Consider the following 17,469-nt stretch of genomic DNA (forward strand, 5'->3'; position numbering starts at 1 on the left):
AACCAGAGTAATTATCCATTCCGTAGTTCAGTCTTCTGGAACTACATCCTTCATCAGAACAGTACAATCAGATTGTAATTCAGTTTTTAACAATAAAGAAGCTGATTTACAACTAATGTTTCAAAATAACCTGCACAAAAAAAGTCCATTAAACCCTAAAAAAACCCTCTTTTTTTTACTGTATCACATACAGCACCAAGGATCAGTCTGAATAGAAAATGTATTCAAACTTTCCTGAAAAACCTTTTCCCAATGAATTGCAAAAATGTGAGGTAACTCCATAGGAATGATACCTGTGCATACTATATATCTGTCTGGGGCATTCTGCACCTCTGGACTGTATATGTAATTCTTAGACATCCTTGTTTCATGTCCTGTAAATTTTCTTGATAACCGTAACAGTTTTATCCCAAGTTTAGTGAAGAATGAGATTTCTAGAGGAAAAAAAAAAACTGCCTCAGAAGGTTGACTCTCAGCTACACACAGCACTGAAAACTGCTATGGTCTTTTTTTATTTTCCTCTTTCTGTTTTAGCTGGGATTCTCAGCTACCAACTTTCACATTCAGTGACATGTTCCTTCAGATATCTACCCGCTTGGCATCCCAATATATATATGGATTTGGTGAAACTGAACATGCCACGTTTCGACATGACATGAACTGGAATACCTGGGGAATGTTCTCAAGAGACCAGCCTCCTGGCGTAAGTGGAAACAGATTGCAATTTTGATTTTCGCATAATTGACTGCTTTTTGCTTTGTAACAATCTGTGTTGATTGGCTGTTGTCATCTGTCATCCAAGGCAGAATTTGCTTATATCCCTTGGTCAGACCTTTGCACTGTTAATGTTCCAATAGCATAAAGATCACACATAACTCCTTTGGGTCTTTAGTCCTCCCTTACGAGTACAGGGACCAATATTAGTGATCAGCGAACCTAATCTACACTGGTGTTCAGTAGGGCTTTAAAGTCCAGTGGAAGTCAGTGGGTACTGGACACGTTTATTAGCTTTGGTCATATTTATTGAGGCTTATAACTCTGATGCTTTTTCAGCAGCAACAGTCTTCTCTAAACCAACCATGACCTATAACCCCATCTGGCTGAGTCAGATATTGGATGACAACAAATGGCTTAGAAATAACAGCACTTTGATGCTTTTTTTTATGCTTCTCAGCTAATTATTCTGAAAGCTAGACTTGTGTTAGGCAAAATCCCCCAAATCTGTGATCAAAGTAGGACTTACAGAAGTAAATCAAAAATCTTATGTCTATGTGTATGAATGTATTTTCTGCATAACACAATGTTTTCAACCTGCAGGGAATTAATAGTGAAATAGCGGCGCCTTATTATATTTATAATTTCCAGTTCAGGATTTGAAATGTAATTGAAAAATAACAGAAAGTCATGAGCTTGTCTTGATCATACAGGTTACCTGCTAATGTTTGAAAAGAAGAGAATTTCATATTAGCGATTTTTTTAAAGTTATTAATATGTTTGCTTTCCTTCTCTTTTAAGGAGTCTGAACCAGACTGAGCTCAAAATTTGAAGCTGAAAATGATCTTTTCTGGGAATTTAAATAATTACCATAGTATGATTTTGAATTTTATTTGCTGTATGTTTGGCAGTTGTGTGCCTGATCATTTATTAACTTTATTAGTAAACGTAAATAGCTGAGTGCTCGCAATGTTTCTCCAGTAGAAAACAGTTTATTTCTTTTGCAGTATAAGTTGAATTCATATGGTTTTCAGCCATTCTACATGGCTCTTGAAGAAGATGGCAATGCCCATGGAGTTCTCTTGCTTAACAGTAACGCAATGGGTAAAAAAAAAATTCACTTTATTTTCTCAACATTTTATTTGAATGTTCAAAAAAAAAATTTTTTTTTTTTTTTGGCAGTAGTGGCTTATCCAGACATACATTTCCTTATTTTGCTTCCTTCATTTTCAGATGTGACATTTCAGCCAACTCCTGCTCTGACATATCGCACAATTGGAGGAATTCTGGACTTTTACATGGTTTTGGGCCCAACACCAGAGCTTGTTGTTCAGGAATACACTGCAGTACGTTTCTTCTATTACAAACTAGAACTGTTTTTTGTTTTCTTTTCACCTATTTGCCATAAATATTCTTTCTTATTTGGTTTTAGCTGATCGGACGACCATTCATGCCACCCTACTGGTCCTTGGGATTCCAGCTATGTCGCTATGGATACAGTAATGACTCTGAAATTGCTGAGCTAGTGTCTGCAATGAAGGCAGCTCACATACCCTATGTATGATGATAGTGGTTAAAGCTTGTGACAATGCTTGAACTTCCGGCTTCAGAGTACTGTCGAATTTAAAACAGTAAAAAACACACAGCCACAGAAGAAGAGAGCACTGTATATGTTTTATGCCATAACAAAACTTTTGTGTAAACTTTCTGGTCTAGCTCTTAAAGGCATGCTTAGTCACCATGGGTCTGAGCATTGTAGCACTAACAAGCTGCCTAATAGCACATTCAGCTTCAGGGCTGTTCTAGGTCCCCAGTGGTCCTTTAGCCCTTACACACTGTGAGGAAGGCACCCAAGAATGCAATTTTCAGAAGCCAGTATAGTAAGTAGAAAGTAATCTTACACAGGCAGTAGGAAATTCAGGATGCTAGCATCCTATTTTTAGGATTTATGAGCTCCAAGACTGCAGAGACTTTTCTCACGTGTGGGAATTCATGGCCAAGTCCTCTCATGGTTGTGCGTCTGAACTTCTTTTTCCGTAAAAAAGCCTTTTGTTTCAAAACACAGCTGGAAGAGAACAGTGTTGTGGTGTTGGCCAGTAGCTTACAGAATACATTTGCAGTGGGGAAGGGGTTGGTTCAGTCTTTGGAGTATGGCTATTTGAACCCAGCTTCCCACCTCCAAGACCCAAACCAGCTCCCTGGGATGAAGGAGAGCTTCTGCACCTGAAGCTGTTCACAAAATGGGCCACATAGGTGATTTTCACACATGCACACTGAAGAACCATCTAGATGCTCCAGCCAGTCATTGCCTCTCACTCTGCTAGGTATGAAGGAATAGGGATTAAGAGGAAAAACATGGAGGGAAAAAAGTAAATCAGTGTCATTGACACTGTACATTATTCTGTGCTGAGACAGTTATGTTTTGGCAGAGGTTGTTGCTGGGAACATCACAAAAGCATAGAGACCTAACAAAATTATACTTTAAATTAAAAGTGGCATTTCATTTTATATGTAATTAGCAAAAAAGGATTTCAGTATAGAACAACTGATTCCAGCTCTTTCTGTACCATGTGTGGTAATATGTATGCAGTTGCTGTGTGTATTATATGTGTACAAAAACACATATATATACATACACATATATTTACAAATCCAGGACTTCTTTTGCTACCATGTATAAATTTCTACCTTCAGAATACATATGGTAATGAAAGCTTAATTTCATGTTGGACTTACTGTTAGGTTACATAAGTGTATTCAATTGATAAGCTTAGCTTTAAGCTACAGCAGATTCCAATTTTACATTTCAAAAATTCAGTAGTTTACCTAGTTTTGAAGATGGACTATGAACATATATTAAAAAAAAAGAAAAAAAAAGCCTCTTACCTTTATTGCTTTTGTGAATTGCAGGATGTTCAATACTCAGATATTGATTACATGGTACGACAATTGGACTTCACCCTTAGTCCACACTTCGCCGGATTACCAGCTCTAATTAATAAAGTAAAACAAGAAGGAATGAGATTTATCCTAATCCTGGTCAGTGTTGAATTCTGGTTTTAAATTACAATATATCATTGCAGAATACAGAATACATTTAACAGCATTTCTATTTTTGTCTTCTGAGCATAGAAGTAAAATTTTACTACTATTAATTTTAGGACCCGGCAATATCTGCAAATGAAACCAATTACCCTGCTTTCACAAGAGGTGTGGATGATGATGTCTTCATAAAATGGCCCAATACCAATGATATTATATATGCAAAGGTACTGTTCTTAAAAAATAGGTGACAATAGAGGTATATTGTATCCAGATAAGCATCATGTCTTTTCCCCTCAAGATAACCCTGGAGTCGAGAATGACTTGTCCATTCTAGAATTTAGATGACACATTCAATGCTACAGACTGAAATGTCTTCAGTTTGTGTTGCTGTTGGAACATGTAGCAGTGAAGCAAGGCTTCAGCTGCTTGCTGTTGGTACTCATTTATATTCAGTTTGATTTAATTATTTTAATATGTCCTTCCTCCTAATAGGTCTGGCCAGATCTTCCCAATGTAGAAATTAATGAGACATTGGATTGGGAGACCCAAGTGCAGGTAAATGTTAATGTGATTTGGTTATTGACACAAATGGAGAGGGAGCAACACATTAGTTAATACAATGAACTGGCTGGTACAATTTAGTCTAAGGAGGAGGATGCAGAAACGGTCCAGCCTTTCTACCAGAACATCTAAAAAAATTATCAAAAAAGTGATTTTTTTTTTACAAATTCTAACATTTTAATAGTGTGATGCTTTGAGTCCTATATCTATGTTTTATTTTTCTACTCCTTTTACAGCTCTACCGAGCATATACAGCTTTCCCAGATTTCTTCCGCAACTCCACAGCCGAATGGTGGAAGAGAGAAATCACAGAATGCTACACCAATCCAAACAATGCGTCAAGAAGCTTGAAGTTTGATGGCTTATGGATTGTAAGTGTATTCTTTTTTCTATTTCTGAGAGTTTTCTTTATCTTTTCATCATAAGATTGGTTCTGAACACCTCAAAACCCAATAAAATATGATTACTTTCAGTTCTGATGTCTCTGAGGAAGTAAAGATGGAGACATCTAAGGTTAAAATATTATGAATGGTCTACTAAAAATTAAATTTTTTTGTTAATAGCATCTTTATTTGTCCTATTTTTCCCTGTTGAAACATTTTACCTCCTATTAAATCTTCATTATTTAGCTTTGACCTGCATATTAGCTGCTTTGCAATGATGTTACTCTTCTATTAGTGCCTAAAGTGCATGCTTTTTTTGATAGTGGGAGTCCACTTTTTTTACTATTACTACTTCTGTGAGACAAAATGAGTTAGATGAGACGTTTAGTTTGTTTCTCAAATAGAATGTAATTGCACTAGTTGTAGAACCTATTAAGTATTAATATATTGCTATAAAAAAATGCAGATAAGTCTAGAGATCCAGTAGAATATTTGGTGTTTTTCTGTAATGCCAGCTCTGGTTTACTATTGCAACCAGAGGACCACAGACACTGAGGACACATGCAATCTTCACAAAGTTCAGAAATTTAGTTTGTTTATGTATCTGTAGTTATATATTCTGTATTGATTTCAATTTTATACGTAGGAAAACCTGTCCTTTTCAGTCAGTATGTTTGATAAATAAGAAGTTCTTAAAACTGAAGCCCTGTACCTTCAAGTAGGCTCTATGAATTAGACACTATGCTATCTAGGAAATAAGGTATTTCTGAATCTGGCTATTAAGGGAATTTCTCATCAGATTTACACGGCTTAAGACAGAAATGCAGTACGTAGTCCTGAAAATCAGAATTTTCCAGTTAATCTATTCAGTCATCCTGCTGAAAAAGAAAATTAAATATTTAGAGCACAATCTAAAATAGCTGAAAGGAGTTAATTGCCCAAATGTAGAATTTGTTCATCTCGCTCCTTTAGGCTCCTTGGAAAAATCACACAGGCATACTGGAGAGCAGATACACCAGCTATACGTCAGATATGCCAGCTTTTGCTGGAATACACCATGCTACAGGGACCATATCAAGACCACTGGTAGAATAATTAACAAAGAAGAGCTTGGCTATAATTTTTTCTCTGCGAGACACTAGTAGAGAGAGCAACAGATCACAACATTGCTGTTTAGGTTCAGAGTTATACTACCAATAAGCAAAATACAAAAATAGGCTGGAGGGACAGGAACCAGAGCACCAAGCTGAACCTGAGCTCACCAGCCAAAGGCTTCAGTTTTGTTTGGTGCTTTAGATTCTTGCTGCCTCAGTGAATGATGAATTTCTTTTTTCACAATGACAGTGTTTTGATGTGTGGAATAGAGCCTACCCTTACTTCTCTTGCCTTAAAATGGCCCTTTACAGAAAATTTTCTTTGAATTCTGTCAAACAAGCTAAAAATTTAAATGAGGGTCTTCATTTCCTTATGAAGAATGAAAGCACTAGGCTCTTCTCTGAAAGAGGGGCTGCACCACCTTCTGCTTGTCTTTAAAGAAAAGAGAAAACTTTCAGTGAAGGAAAACCTCCCTGTTGCATGCAGCTTTTAACCAGCTGCGTCTCCATGTCACTTTGCTTGTGCACTCTCCTGGACCTCTCCTGCATCCTTGCCACTCACTCAGTGCTGACCCAGCACTGCAGGTGGCCGCCCTGAGAGTGAGATGAAGCAGCTGAAGGAGCTGAGACCTGTTCTTTCCTTGAGGGGTTTCCAGCTAGATCAATTGCTGGGTCCCATTCACAAACCCCCTGCACAGAGGAGTGCAAGTGGTGTCTGGGTTTAGGAGAAAGGAAGGATGGGAACAGCCTTTCAGTGGCAGCCCATGCCAGTGCTGAGTGTGACTATGGAGCCCACTGACTGAAGGAAAGAGAAGGAAGAAGACCTAAGAGCCTAGTGGAAGTTATAAGGACATCACACAGAAAATAAAAGAAATAGTTAAATTCATTCCTTGAATACCAACTTTAGGGTTCTATGTGGATCCATGGTAACCTTGTATTTTCAGAGAATATTTCTAATGGAGAAATTAAACTTTACAACTATTATACACTAGAATTGCTGCTCCTAGGAGAGAAAGCTCTACTTTTCTTTTTTCTTTTCTTTCTAAGTACAACTGTGAACCTATGTCAAGGAAATGTAGCATGGCAGACACAAATTGCAGCTGTTCATGTTCCTGAGGACTTTTACTATGCTGCTTTTCTGCAATTTAGGATTTAGTGTGTGTTGTACAATGAAATAAATAAAATTAGTTTTGCTTTATGTTTCTAGGACATGAATGAACCTGCTAACTTTGTTAATGGTGCCACTAATGGTTGTAGAGATGACCACCTAAGTTGGCCACCTTATATACCCCGTAAGTCTGATTGCTTAAAACAGTTTCAGATCACTTTGGTTAATATATAATTTCTTACATAATATATGTGGCATAAATGATTAAAGTTAGGTAGATAAATCCATAATTGAACTCCTAACTAAAAGTGGCTCTGTTTTCAAAGAATATGAGCACACTTAACTCCAATCTATTTTGGTGAGAACAGTGACTGCATGGCACTTTTAAAGTCATTTTCAGCTAGTTGCCTGCATATGGGGTTTGATACCTATTTTATATCTAAGTCCTTTGCTTTGGACATGATTAAGAATGTGGTTCCCAGTGTTTTGCATATGTTTCTCAGCTGAATAATGAAATTAATGAGTAAAATTTTAGAAAATATCCTCATGTTTCCTCTCATGAGCAGTTATTTACATGTAAAAATATAAGTCCTACTTTCAGGAATGGACCTGAAATACTTAGCATTCTTGGCATGGCTTTACTTAAGTACTGGTGTGCAGTAGTGCTAACTGGTAATAATTACTAATACTTTATTAGAATACTTTTGTTGCTTACTGCTGTCTTTAATTATGATGCATCATTTCTCAGGATTTGCCAGAAAGTTAATATTCAGAATATTCCTCCCAGTTTCCTGTCTATATGGATGAGACAACAGTGTTAAAGATTTGCAATATTTTCTGAATTAGGATATATTCTGTTTATTTTTTGAGCCTCTTCACTGCAGGCATCTAGAACTGAGTTATTAATATTCTTGCAAACCCAGATATCTCCCCAGAAGTATTAGGAATAAGCATTTTCCGAGAACTCAAAATGTTATTTTTATAAAAATAAATAAATGACAGTATAGATACAAAAAAGAAAGTAAACACCAAAAGAGATTATGAAAATTAACAGAAAGTAACTCATTGAAATTATTATTGAATATTAATTACTAAAATAGAAATGTCTTCATTCCATTAGATTTAGGCTCTAGATCAGAGGGATTAATTTTCAAAACTCTATGCATGGAAGGTCAACAGTATCTCTCAGATGGTACTCCAGTTAGACATTATGATGTCCATAATCTTTATGGATGGTCACAAACAAAACCTACCCTAGAGTAAGTTGCATTATTTTGTTATTTCCAAAATATGTTACAAATGAATTATCTATGTCTATATTCTTAAGACCAAAACTTTCACCAGTTTATTTAACATGCCTATTAATTTTTTCTTCTCATTTCAATATCTTCAGTTCAGGTAAAAGTGGAGTTCACTGTTAAGAAGGTTGAAAATCAATGCTATAGCTTGCCCTCTGAACTTGTAACGGCTTTTATTTCAGCCAGTCAAGTTTATTGTTCAGGTATCACAGTAATCTTGTCGATAGTGAAATCAGGATAGTATGAAACTGAGCTGCTGAAAAGGGATGTACAGCAGAAGGTAAGATGGTCCTGTGCAGGCCAGAGCTGAAGCTCTGCTTCCATCCTTCATTTAATGCCACCTGCAATTGAAGCCAGATAGAAATTAAATTAAAAAAAAAAAAAAATCAGGCACTGTCTACCCCTGCAGCTGTTTCATTCCTTGTCTCAGCACAGGCAGACAGTCTTGATTTTGAGTTTAGCATCTCTAAAATCACTGACCCTAAGCAAGACAGTTTACCCAAGTCTGAAATGCAAGAAACTTATTTCTCACCTAGCTGGGAGCACTTCTTTGTATAACAATTCTAATGACTTCATCCATATAAATTTTGTGCTGTACAAGCTTACTTGTGAGGGAAAATGAATATAGATTTTTTTAAATACAGAGTGCAATTTAGGCATTCATAGATTAACATCATTAAAATAAACTGAATAATGCTGAAATGTAAATTTTTAAAATGTAAATTGTGTTCATAAGCTTTCCTTTTAAGAATTTATTTTCTCAGTTCCAAGGCAAACTTTATTATATATTTCTTAGTGAATAATATCCGAGGCTATTTTAGGTAACTTCTAATATAGCAATGTTGTTTCTCTTCCAATTCAATGAATATGCAAGAAGCAGTATTTCTTTACAGTTACTAATGATCTTAAAGTCCTTGGTAACTTTGAGAATACCAAAAATAAATAACATATCAAGGCTACTTAAATTTTGGCCGAGTGGATGTTACATTTCACAGCATTCCATTGCATCACTCTCATCCAAGGTAGTCATAGTATTGCTGACAGGACAGGAAAGAATGATACTAATGTTATCAGCCAAATTAAATGTAATTTGGTTTTTGTAAGCAGACATCAGTTTAACACAAAGAGGAATATTATCATTGCTTCTGTGTATGAAGTGTGAACTCAAGTGTAAAGTGTTTTCTTCTGTTTTAAGAGGCACTATAACAGAACTGACTATCATAAATTACACAACTTATACAAATATTCTCACACTTGAAAGGTATAGAAAATTCTTATTAAAAAAATCACAACTTCCAATTTTTTTTCATTGCTAATTGGACAAGCAGTTGGGTAACTGGAGAAATGTTGTAATAATAATTTATTCTAATACTAGATCATACAAATAGCAAGTTCATTTGCACACAAAACTCACAGAAGCATGTGACCTAAACGGGAACAGTAATTTTTTACATAACAATGTAATTTCTATTCGCCACCAGTTAAAAGTAGCTTCTTGATATTGGCTTAATGTTATTCTCTAGTAACAAGGCTTTTGTGTAAACTTGAAAGCCAGAATCTTTGAAAGTGAATACAGTAACCATTCTGAGGTATTGCTATTCACATGTACACTTTAGGCTCAGTCCTAAAGCACAGAGTCCTGGAAGCCTGAGTCAGCAGAACGCTTAGGTCATGCCTTCCTTTAAGCACATACACAGTTCTATGCATGATACATACTTTCTTCACTTTTCAGATGCTAGTTGCAGTTTCCAGAGAATTGTTTAAATAGAGCAAACCAAGTGAAAGCTGTCAGTTTAACTGCCTCTCAGCCTCTCTTCCTTGTCTCTAAGAGGAGAATGCAGTCAAAAGTCTTTACTCCAAATGGACAACTTTACCTAGTTCCTCCAGCCCGCCCAGTATGCCAGACTCTTCACAATTGCTATCTTTTCCCTACTATATGTTTTCATAGTGCTATTAGCACCATGAGCATGCTTGCACCTCCAGGTACTGATGCTTACAACAATCATCATAACTTGTTTCCCAAGGATCCCTGCTCATACTGCAGATTGAGACTTTCAGAAGATATATAACCCCTTTTTGCCCATGCTGTTTCTATGCCAGAGCATCTGGAAAAGCTATTGATGGAGTCCTATCTTTGTGCTAGCTGTTTCCTTCTTTCCCTGCTAAGTCCCTAAAAGTGCCAGCAATGCACAAGAAGACCATGATTTGGGAATCTTGAAAGGTGCACTCCAGTGGGTCCAGCCTCCAACTGCCTCTGTGCTCTGAATTTGGTGTGAGCAAGGAGCCTCATGCAGAGGGAAGGGCCACACTGATCAACAGTATCTTGCCAGTGGCATTCCCTGACTTCTACTCCATTTCAGTTTACATGCTTTTGCCTCTAACTTGGAAGAGAAAAATATGGTTCTGGCACATCGTTCTTGAATATTTACTAGCCCTTGCTCTAAACTTTTGAAGACCAAAAGGTTAGCTAATGCCACAATATGTCACTTCAATTGGTTCTTTCGTAGCTGTGAGGCCTGTTATCTGCTCACAGCAGAAAATGTCTGGTTTGATATGATTACTTGTAGACAAATCCACAATGGCCATTTTGCATCATCTTTTCTTTGAAATGATTACAGATGAAAGACTTATTTTTTGTTCCAATACCATTTTGGCAAGTCATTTTATGCTGGCAGGTTTAATATTCTTGGCACCTCTATTTTCCCCCTTACTATCTTCTTGGTCTGAATTTTGTGGAGATTATTTTCAACTGTTGCTGCAAATTTTCTGGTATTGTAATAATGGAATGATGTGCCCTGCACCATGTCATGTAACCCTTAAAAATGTGTAATCCCATATAGTGATTAGCCTTAATTGGACATCTGTATTTTAGCACCTCCCTGTTCACTTTCTAACCATAACCTGGCTGCCACTTAATTCTTAGTTTCTACATATATGTGAATCACAGTGAATCTCAATACAAAACATATCTTGATTGGATGTATGCCTGTTTGTACTCACAAGAACAACATAGCTGCGCTTTGCTATAGCAAGATAAACCACTAGGTTTATTTTCAGAATGTCTTATGTAATATCTTTTTAAATTATTTTGATTCTCATGTAATTTGTTTCTTCTGCTATTTTCAATGCTAGTGCCTTGCAGAATGTCACAAAGGAGCGTGGAATTGTTATTACCCGTTCCACATATCCCAGTAGTGGAAAGTGGGCAGGACACTGGCTTGGTGATAATACTGCAGCCTGGGATCAGCTTGCTAAATCTATCATTGGTAAGTAGAAAGAAAAGGATCTGTGCTGTAAATTCTTCTTGATTTACTTGCTTTTAATAGTCATGTGCTTTTACCTGAAATAAATTACTCAATTCAGCAGTCAGAATTCATGGTCAATTCCTTTTTGACCTTTTCTTTTTACTGCCTATTACAAAACTCTTCACAGTTTCTATAGTAATTTGGTTTGGCTGTATCTGGCACCAAGTGCTCTAATTCCTGCTGGATTCAACCACCTACTAGCCACAGTCTGCCCCTACTCGTTTCCTGCCACCTTCCAGTGACCCTGCCCTGCTGGCCAACATCTGTTCACTTCTGAAGAACCAGCTCTCTGGTCTTTCTGTAATGGAATAACCTGACACATTGGAGAAACTGTGGAATGTTTGTATTTCAATATTTATTATCTATGCAACCATTAGCACACCAAAGGGGGAAAAAAAAGCAGTGTTATTATTGAATTATTTTTTCCTTGCAGGTATGATGGAGTTCAGTCTTTTTGGAATATCTTATGTAAGCTAAACAGTTATTACCTTATATTTAATTATCTTTATTTGATATAAAAATTTATAGTATTCCAATTGGACTATTTTCTAAACTTTCAGACAGGAGCAGATATATGTGGCTTCTTTCAAGATGCACAGTATGAGATGTGTATTCGCTGGATGGAGCTGGGTGCCTTTTACCCATATTCAAGGAATCACAATGGGAAAGGAACAAAGGTGAGTCATGGTTTTGCTAATGGTTGTGCCCCTTGCAGCACACATGAACAGACCAGCCAGAACCTCACACAAAGAGACTAGCCCCCAAAAATGCACATGCCAAGCAAAACAGACGTGAAGAGAACATTGCTTTGGTTGTATGCCGCATGCCAGCTCTGTTGTCAGTCTCTCCCTCCACTGTCAGGTTTAACACTCACAGAGAGCCTGCCTCATGACTTAGACTACATGAAGTAAGCCTGTTCCATGTGCTTTGAGTGAATCAAACTTCTGCGTATTTATTTTCTCATGTATGCCATTTTTATTTACCCACAGCACATCTACAGGACTAAAACAGAACACTCTTATGGCAATATACCTTTAAAGGGGCAAAACTGACCTTAGTATTCTCATCCCTAATTGTTCATAATTACACAGCAGATCAGAAAATGGAACAGCGTAATGAGATTCTTGGGCGGGTATCTGAAATTACCGTATTTTGCACATTTCCCACCATAAGACATTGAATTTCTTATTTCTTATTATGTAAAATAGTTCTTTTAAGAATAAAGGAAAAAACTATCTAAATGTAGGAACATGGTGGCTAAGGACTGTATTACAGATAGCTGGAAAGATGAAAATAATTGAAACAGCATTTATATTCTAGTTGGAGCTTAGGGTCTGGCAGAGTAGAGGTCTTTATATAGCATATATCTAATGGATTGAAGTCTGCTTTTTGAAGAATAGTGTACTTTACCAGAAGTGCAGCACACTTTCTGATAGGACTTTTAAAAGCTTTTAAAAATGCAGATACCAGGTTATTATGTTGCTTCCAGTCTTACCCAATTTGCCAAGGTATTGTTCAATATATTCAATAAAAACTGAAAGTGCTACTGACATCCTCACTAGTGGTTCATTCGCTTTTTGAAAGTCCTGAGTACTGCCCTGCAGAAAAGAGGAACAATATATTTTGTACACCAGAATGTGTGTCTAAGTCGGTTGAGTTTGCATTAAACATTTTTAAAGTACTCCCCCTAGGTTTTTTCTCATCTTCTCCCTTTTTTCGCTTTCCCTGCTTGTGGCTGACAGTGACACCTACTGTTTTTACTATCACTTTGTTCTTAAATAAAGAATAAATAAAGGTGCTCTAAATTACAGGAAGACAAGGAGTTTGCAAGAGTTCACAGAAACTTGCTCAGCTATGTCTTGCTATGTTGATTTTGATAAACATTTGAGAGTTACTACTACCACAGATTATATGAATTTATAGATGAAGTATAAGATGAAAAAAAAAATGCTAAACATGAACTCCACTGTAAACATTAGCAAATTCTTTAACCCATGCTTTTTTTTTTCTTTTCATTGTTTCAAAACAAAATAATCCAGTCCGAATAACAGAAGTCTCTTTTTTTCTTCTTAGAGGCAAGATCCTGTTGCCTGGAATTCAACATTTGAAGACATTTCCAGAAATGTATTGAATACAAGATATACCCTGTTACCCTATCTCTACACATTAATGTATGAAGCCCATGCTCATGGAAGCACTGTGATCCGCCCTCTACTCCACGAGTAAGTGCTACTCTTTTTTCTCTATTAATCATGAATATCTATAGTTAGTACCCTCATAAATAATAATATTTTCCCTCAGTGATTATAGCATTTGCATGAGACTGAGAATACAAGCTGTCAATATCAAGTCACACTTTGACAACACTAGTTCTCCATTTCATACTATGCAAATATTTCACAAATTGAAAATTTTCTTATCTAAGATTAATGTGTAAATTTTAAGGCTCATTCCTATCATCTTTGGTGGTAAGTAACAAAAGTTCTGTCTGGTGCTGGACATATTTAAAAACAAAAAGCCAATGTAGCAAAAACAGCTGGGTAAAAATTCTAAGCAGAAAAACAGAAAAAGAGGCAGGCAGAATTTTGACGTAAATCATGAGAGCTTTGCAGCAAAATGTAACTTATTTTGGCCAAACTTATATAGCAGATTAAAAAAAGACAAGTTTATAAGAGACACAAGGCCTTATTTGTATCTGGTCAGAAGGGAGAGTATGTGAAAAAGCTTAACTTTTAACATTAATGATTAAGTCTAATATCTAAATGCTTGTCTTCCGCTAACGAGCATTGAACTGTTTCCAAGTATTGACTTGTTTCTGTCAAGGTACCTAAGAAAGAAATGTTACAAATTAGAAAGTGGTTCCCAGTCTGGCCAGTAGTTAATTTTGCTATTACTAATATCCACCAAGCAAAACTAATCTTTTGAGTTCGATGATCTAAATACACTGAAAAGCAAATGGAAAGAAACAGCAGAAATGAAAAATAAGCAAAAGGTTGCATTTCTCTAACCATTTTCACATTAGATTCTTTATACATTCTTGGCAAGCATTATTCGATCCATTTATAATTAAATGAGATATTTTTAATGACTAATCTTTATTACCTATTATTAATAGTAGCATAAATAAAATTGCGGAAATAGTAGATTCAATTATTGACAAAAAAGCTTAAATAAGGAAACATTTTGTAATATCAAAAGTCTCATAGTTGTTTTGTTACCTTGAAGATTTGTGGAAGACAGAACAACGTGGGAAATATATAAACAATTTCTCTGGGGACCTGCACTGCTCATCAGCCCCGTAATGGAACCAGTAGGTCTTTGAGTACTTAAGCGTTTATGTATATGAAAGTATTAGAAGTTACTTTAGCTAGACTTCACTTTTTGCTTTAATATACCTAAGATAAAAAATGTTTATTTCCAGAATGCTGTGACAGTGACTGCTTACATACCGAATGCACGCTGGTATGATTACTACACTGTAAGTAATTTTGAAAACTGACTTATACGTTCTTCCTAATGCTGTTTAGACAACAGTACGGTGTGCTGAGAATGGTGGCGAGGTATGAACCAGCTGTCCCCATTTTACCACCATGCATTCAGCACAAGTTCTTAGGGATATGGCAATCACATCTTCTTGGCTGATTTCTTATGGAAAATGTCAGTTCCTTTTAATGTAATATTTTTATTGTGACCCCAGTAAAAGTAAATTAAAATGTGGAATAATACCTTTAATCTGAAGTATTGCTACTGACTTTTTTAACCCTTGAAAGCTATACAGAATTTCTTTGCTGAGAATGCTGGAGTGGCAGAAGACAAAATAGTTTTGGCTGCATCAGCCTTTCACAGAAATTTAGTAAAGATTCAGAGGAAGGAATAGCAGGCATCAAAAGTCACTTCATCTGGACTAAACTCTTTGTTTCAGCTGCTGTCAGCTAGTGTCAAGTCATTATTTTATGTTTGCAGAATTTCATACCTTACCTTAAAAATATTATGTAGCTACTTCTGCATTAAAAAGTATTTGTGGCAACATTTCTTAATATGCATTTATAACCTTCATTCTTAAAAAAAGTTTCAATCCAGAGCAATTCAACAAGAAGACTAATTTTTGTTTTGTTTTATTTTTTCATATATAGGATGAACTTATTGGCTTTAGGGGACAATTCAGAAATTTATCAGCTCCTTTGGAACATATCAACCTTCATATCCGGGGTGGTTACATCCTTGCTACGCAAAGGCCTGCTAACACTACTTTTTACAGGTATGCTAAAATTAATTAAAATTTTTTAAACTAATTTAATTTTATTTTCTGCTTTTAAAAGTAAATAAATAGTTAAAGCTATGGAAAATAAATTGCATATTAATTATATGGTGGCAGCTTTTTTCTGGATTCCTCAGTTCAAACTGGGAAAAGTAGAATTTTCTGGTTTAATGTGCACCATGCCTGGAAATATCTCCCATTTCATATAAATATTAGCAGCCCTGAGAGACTCTACATGTATAATAGTAGCTTAGCTTCATGGCTATTTTTTGGTTTTAGTTTCCTTCTCATGGCCTCCTTTAAATTTAGTACTATGGATTCAGGAAGACAGTATCAGTGATAAACTGAGCTGCATGCAATATCTATAATGTAAATTATAAGAAATGAGAAACATAAAATGTGATTACCTGAGAAAATTGAGGAAAAATTATTCTGTTTTTCATAGCCGAAAAAATCCATTGGGACTTACTGTTGCTTTGAATGATAGTCAGCTTGCACAAGGTCAGCTTTATTGGGATGATGGGATTCGCATCGGTAGGTACAACGTTTTTTGCTTTCATAACAAACCTAATTAATACCAAGCCTTCAGTGCATAATTGTTGTCTCTCTTTAGCTCTGTGAATTGCTAATGTGAACAAGTAATATTTTCTTCAGAAATATTGTACAATGACTGTGCAACAAGGCACAGGCAGCTTAAGTGTGTGTTTAAAAGAAAAAAATTATAATAAAATGATTTTTTTCTGACTTAAACCCCATAATAGTGTTATTTATAGAAGTCATATTTTGCATAAATTAAATTGTGCCCTGGACCAAGGACAAAATATATAATAAGAACATTTTTCTCATACCTATGGGAAGCATAACCACAGATTAAGTGGGAAGCTTTAACTAATTTCCTCAGTATTAATAAATTTAAATTATCTTCAGATAAGAGATATTTAGAAGTCTCTTATCCTTTATATTCACAGTGTATTATCCTTGTAATAAACTATCACCTGAGATTACTACAAGTAATGCACAAAATTATTATTTAGCATAATGACATGTTGGGAAGTCTGCAGGATGCTATCAGTGTATTTGGAGGTGCTTCACATACATCACCACCTGTTATCACTGGAATTTAGAAATTATGACTACATTCATGGTAGGTTAATGATAAAAGAAATTAGCGTTGATCACAAGTTGCACTTCAGCAGGATCTGTGATCTGTTTTCTGTAGAGAAGAAAGGCAAATACCTAAAATGCCTCTGGTTATTTGAGTTCTTTTCCTACTTAAGAACTGAGCTGACAAAATATACAACAGTGATATCAAAGAAGTGATATCTGTCATGATAATGTGTTTTGGGACAAAGAATAGAGTTGGACGTGGGAAATCACTGCCATAACTTCTTCAGTGGGAAACATTTTTCTCTTGCTGATCTTAGCATCCTTGATCTTTCTAATGCTGTTTGTTTGCCTTCTTTTGTGTTTTTTCTCTAAAACTTTTTTACTGCTTTTGTCCTTATTTAAATAGCATATGGTCCAACAAGAATGCATTTTATGTCTAAAAGCAGGTTTTATGAAAATAGTACTAGAATTCTGCTTTCCATTTACACACAGATAGAAATACCATATGTATGTATATAGTATATGAAACAAAATTCTTCTATTTCATTTTTTAAAAAATATTAAGGTGAAGAACAAGTACATTTTACTTTCTTTTT

General features: G+C 35.7%; 1 protein-coding gene across 1 annotated transcript in view; it reads left to right on the forward strand.

Moving 5' to 3' along the window:
* LOC112967101 (maltase-glucoamylase, intestinal-like) overlaps nucleotides 1-17,469 on the forward strand; it is a 58,105-nt gene that overhangs the window by 37,198 nt on the left and 3,438 nt on the right. Inside the window, exons 27-44 of the mRNA XM_026067872.1 lie at nucleotides 535-703; nucleotides 1,722-1,818; nucleotides 1,948-2,060; nucleotides 2,147-2,272; nucleotides 3,625-3,753; nucleotides 3,876-3,983; nucleotides 4,252-4,314; nucleotides 4,557-4,691; nucleotides 7,005-7,089; nucleotides 8,026-8,164; nucleotides 11,336-11,469; nucleotides 11,942-11,976; nucleotides 12,069-12,185; nucleotides 13,582-13,730; nucleotides 14,734-14,818; nucleotides 14,930-14,986; nucleotides 15,642-15,766; nucleotides 16,212-16,300. Of these exons, the coding sequence (XP_025923657.1) occupies nucleotides 535-703; nucleotides 1,722-1,818; nucleotides 1,948-2,060; nucleotides 2,147-2,272; nucleotides 3,625-3,753; nucleotides 3,876-3,983; nucleotides 4,252-4,314; nucleotides 4,557-4,691; nucleotides 7,005-7,089; nucleotides 8,026-8,164; nucleotides 11,336-11,469; nucleotides 11,942-11,976; nucleotides 12,069-12,185; nucleotides 13,582-13,730; nucleotides 14,734-14,818; nucleotides 14,930-14,986; nucleotides 15,642-15,766; nucleotides 16,212-16,300 (1,955 nt within the window). The remainder of the gene's footprint in view (nucleotides 1-534; nucleotides 704-1,721; nucleotides 1,819-1,947; nucleotides 2,061-2,146; nucleotides 2,273-3,624; nucleotides 3,754-3,875; nucleotides 3,984-4,251; nucleotides 4,315-4,556; nucleotides 4,692-7,004; nucleotides 7,090-8,025; nucleotides 8,165-11,335; nucleotides 11,470-11,941; nucleotides 11,977-12,068; nucleotides 12,186-13,581; nucleotides 13,731-14,733; nucleotides 14,819-14,929; nucleotides 14,987-15,641; nucleotides 15,767-16,211; nucleotides 16,301-17,469) is intronic.

The sequence above is a fragment of the Apteryx rowi genome, unplaced genomic scaffold, assembly GCF_003343035.1.
Source record: "Apteryx rowi isolate R43461 unplaced genomic scaffold, aptRow1 scaffold_264, whole genome shotgun sequence".
NCBI classification, from domain to species: Eukaryota; Metazoa; Chordata; class Aves; order Apterygiformes; family Apterygidae; genus Apteryx; species Apteryx rowi.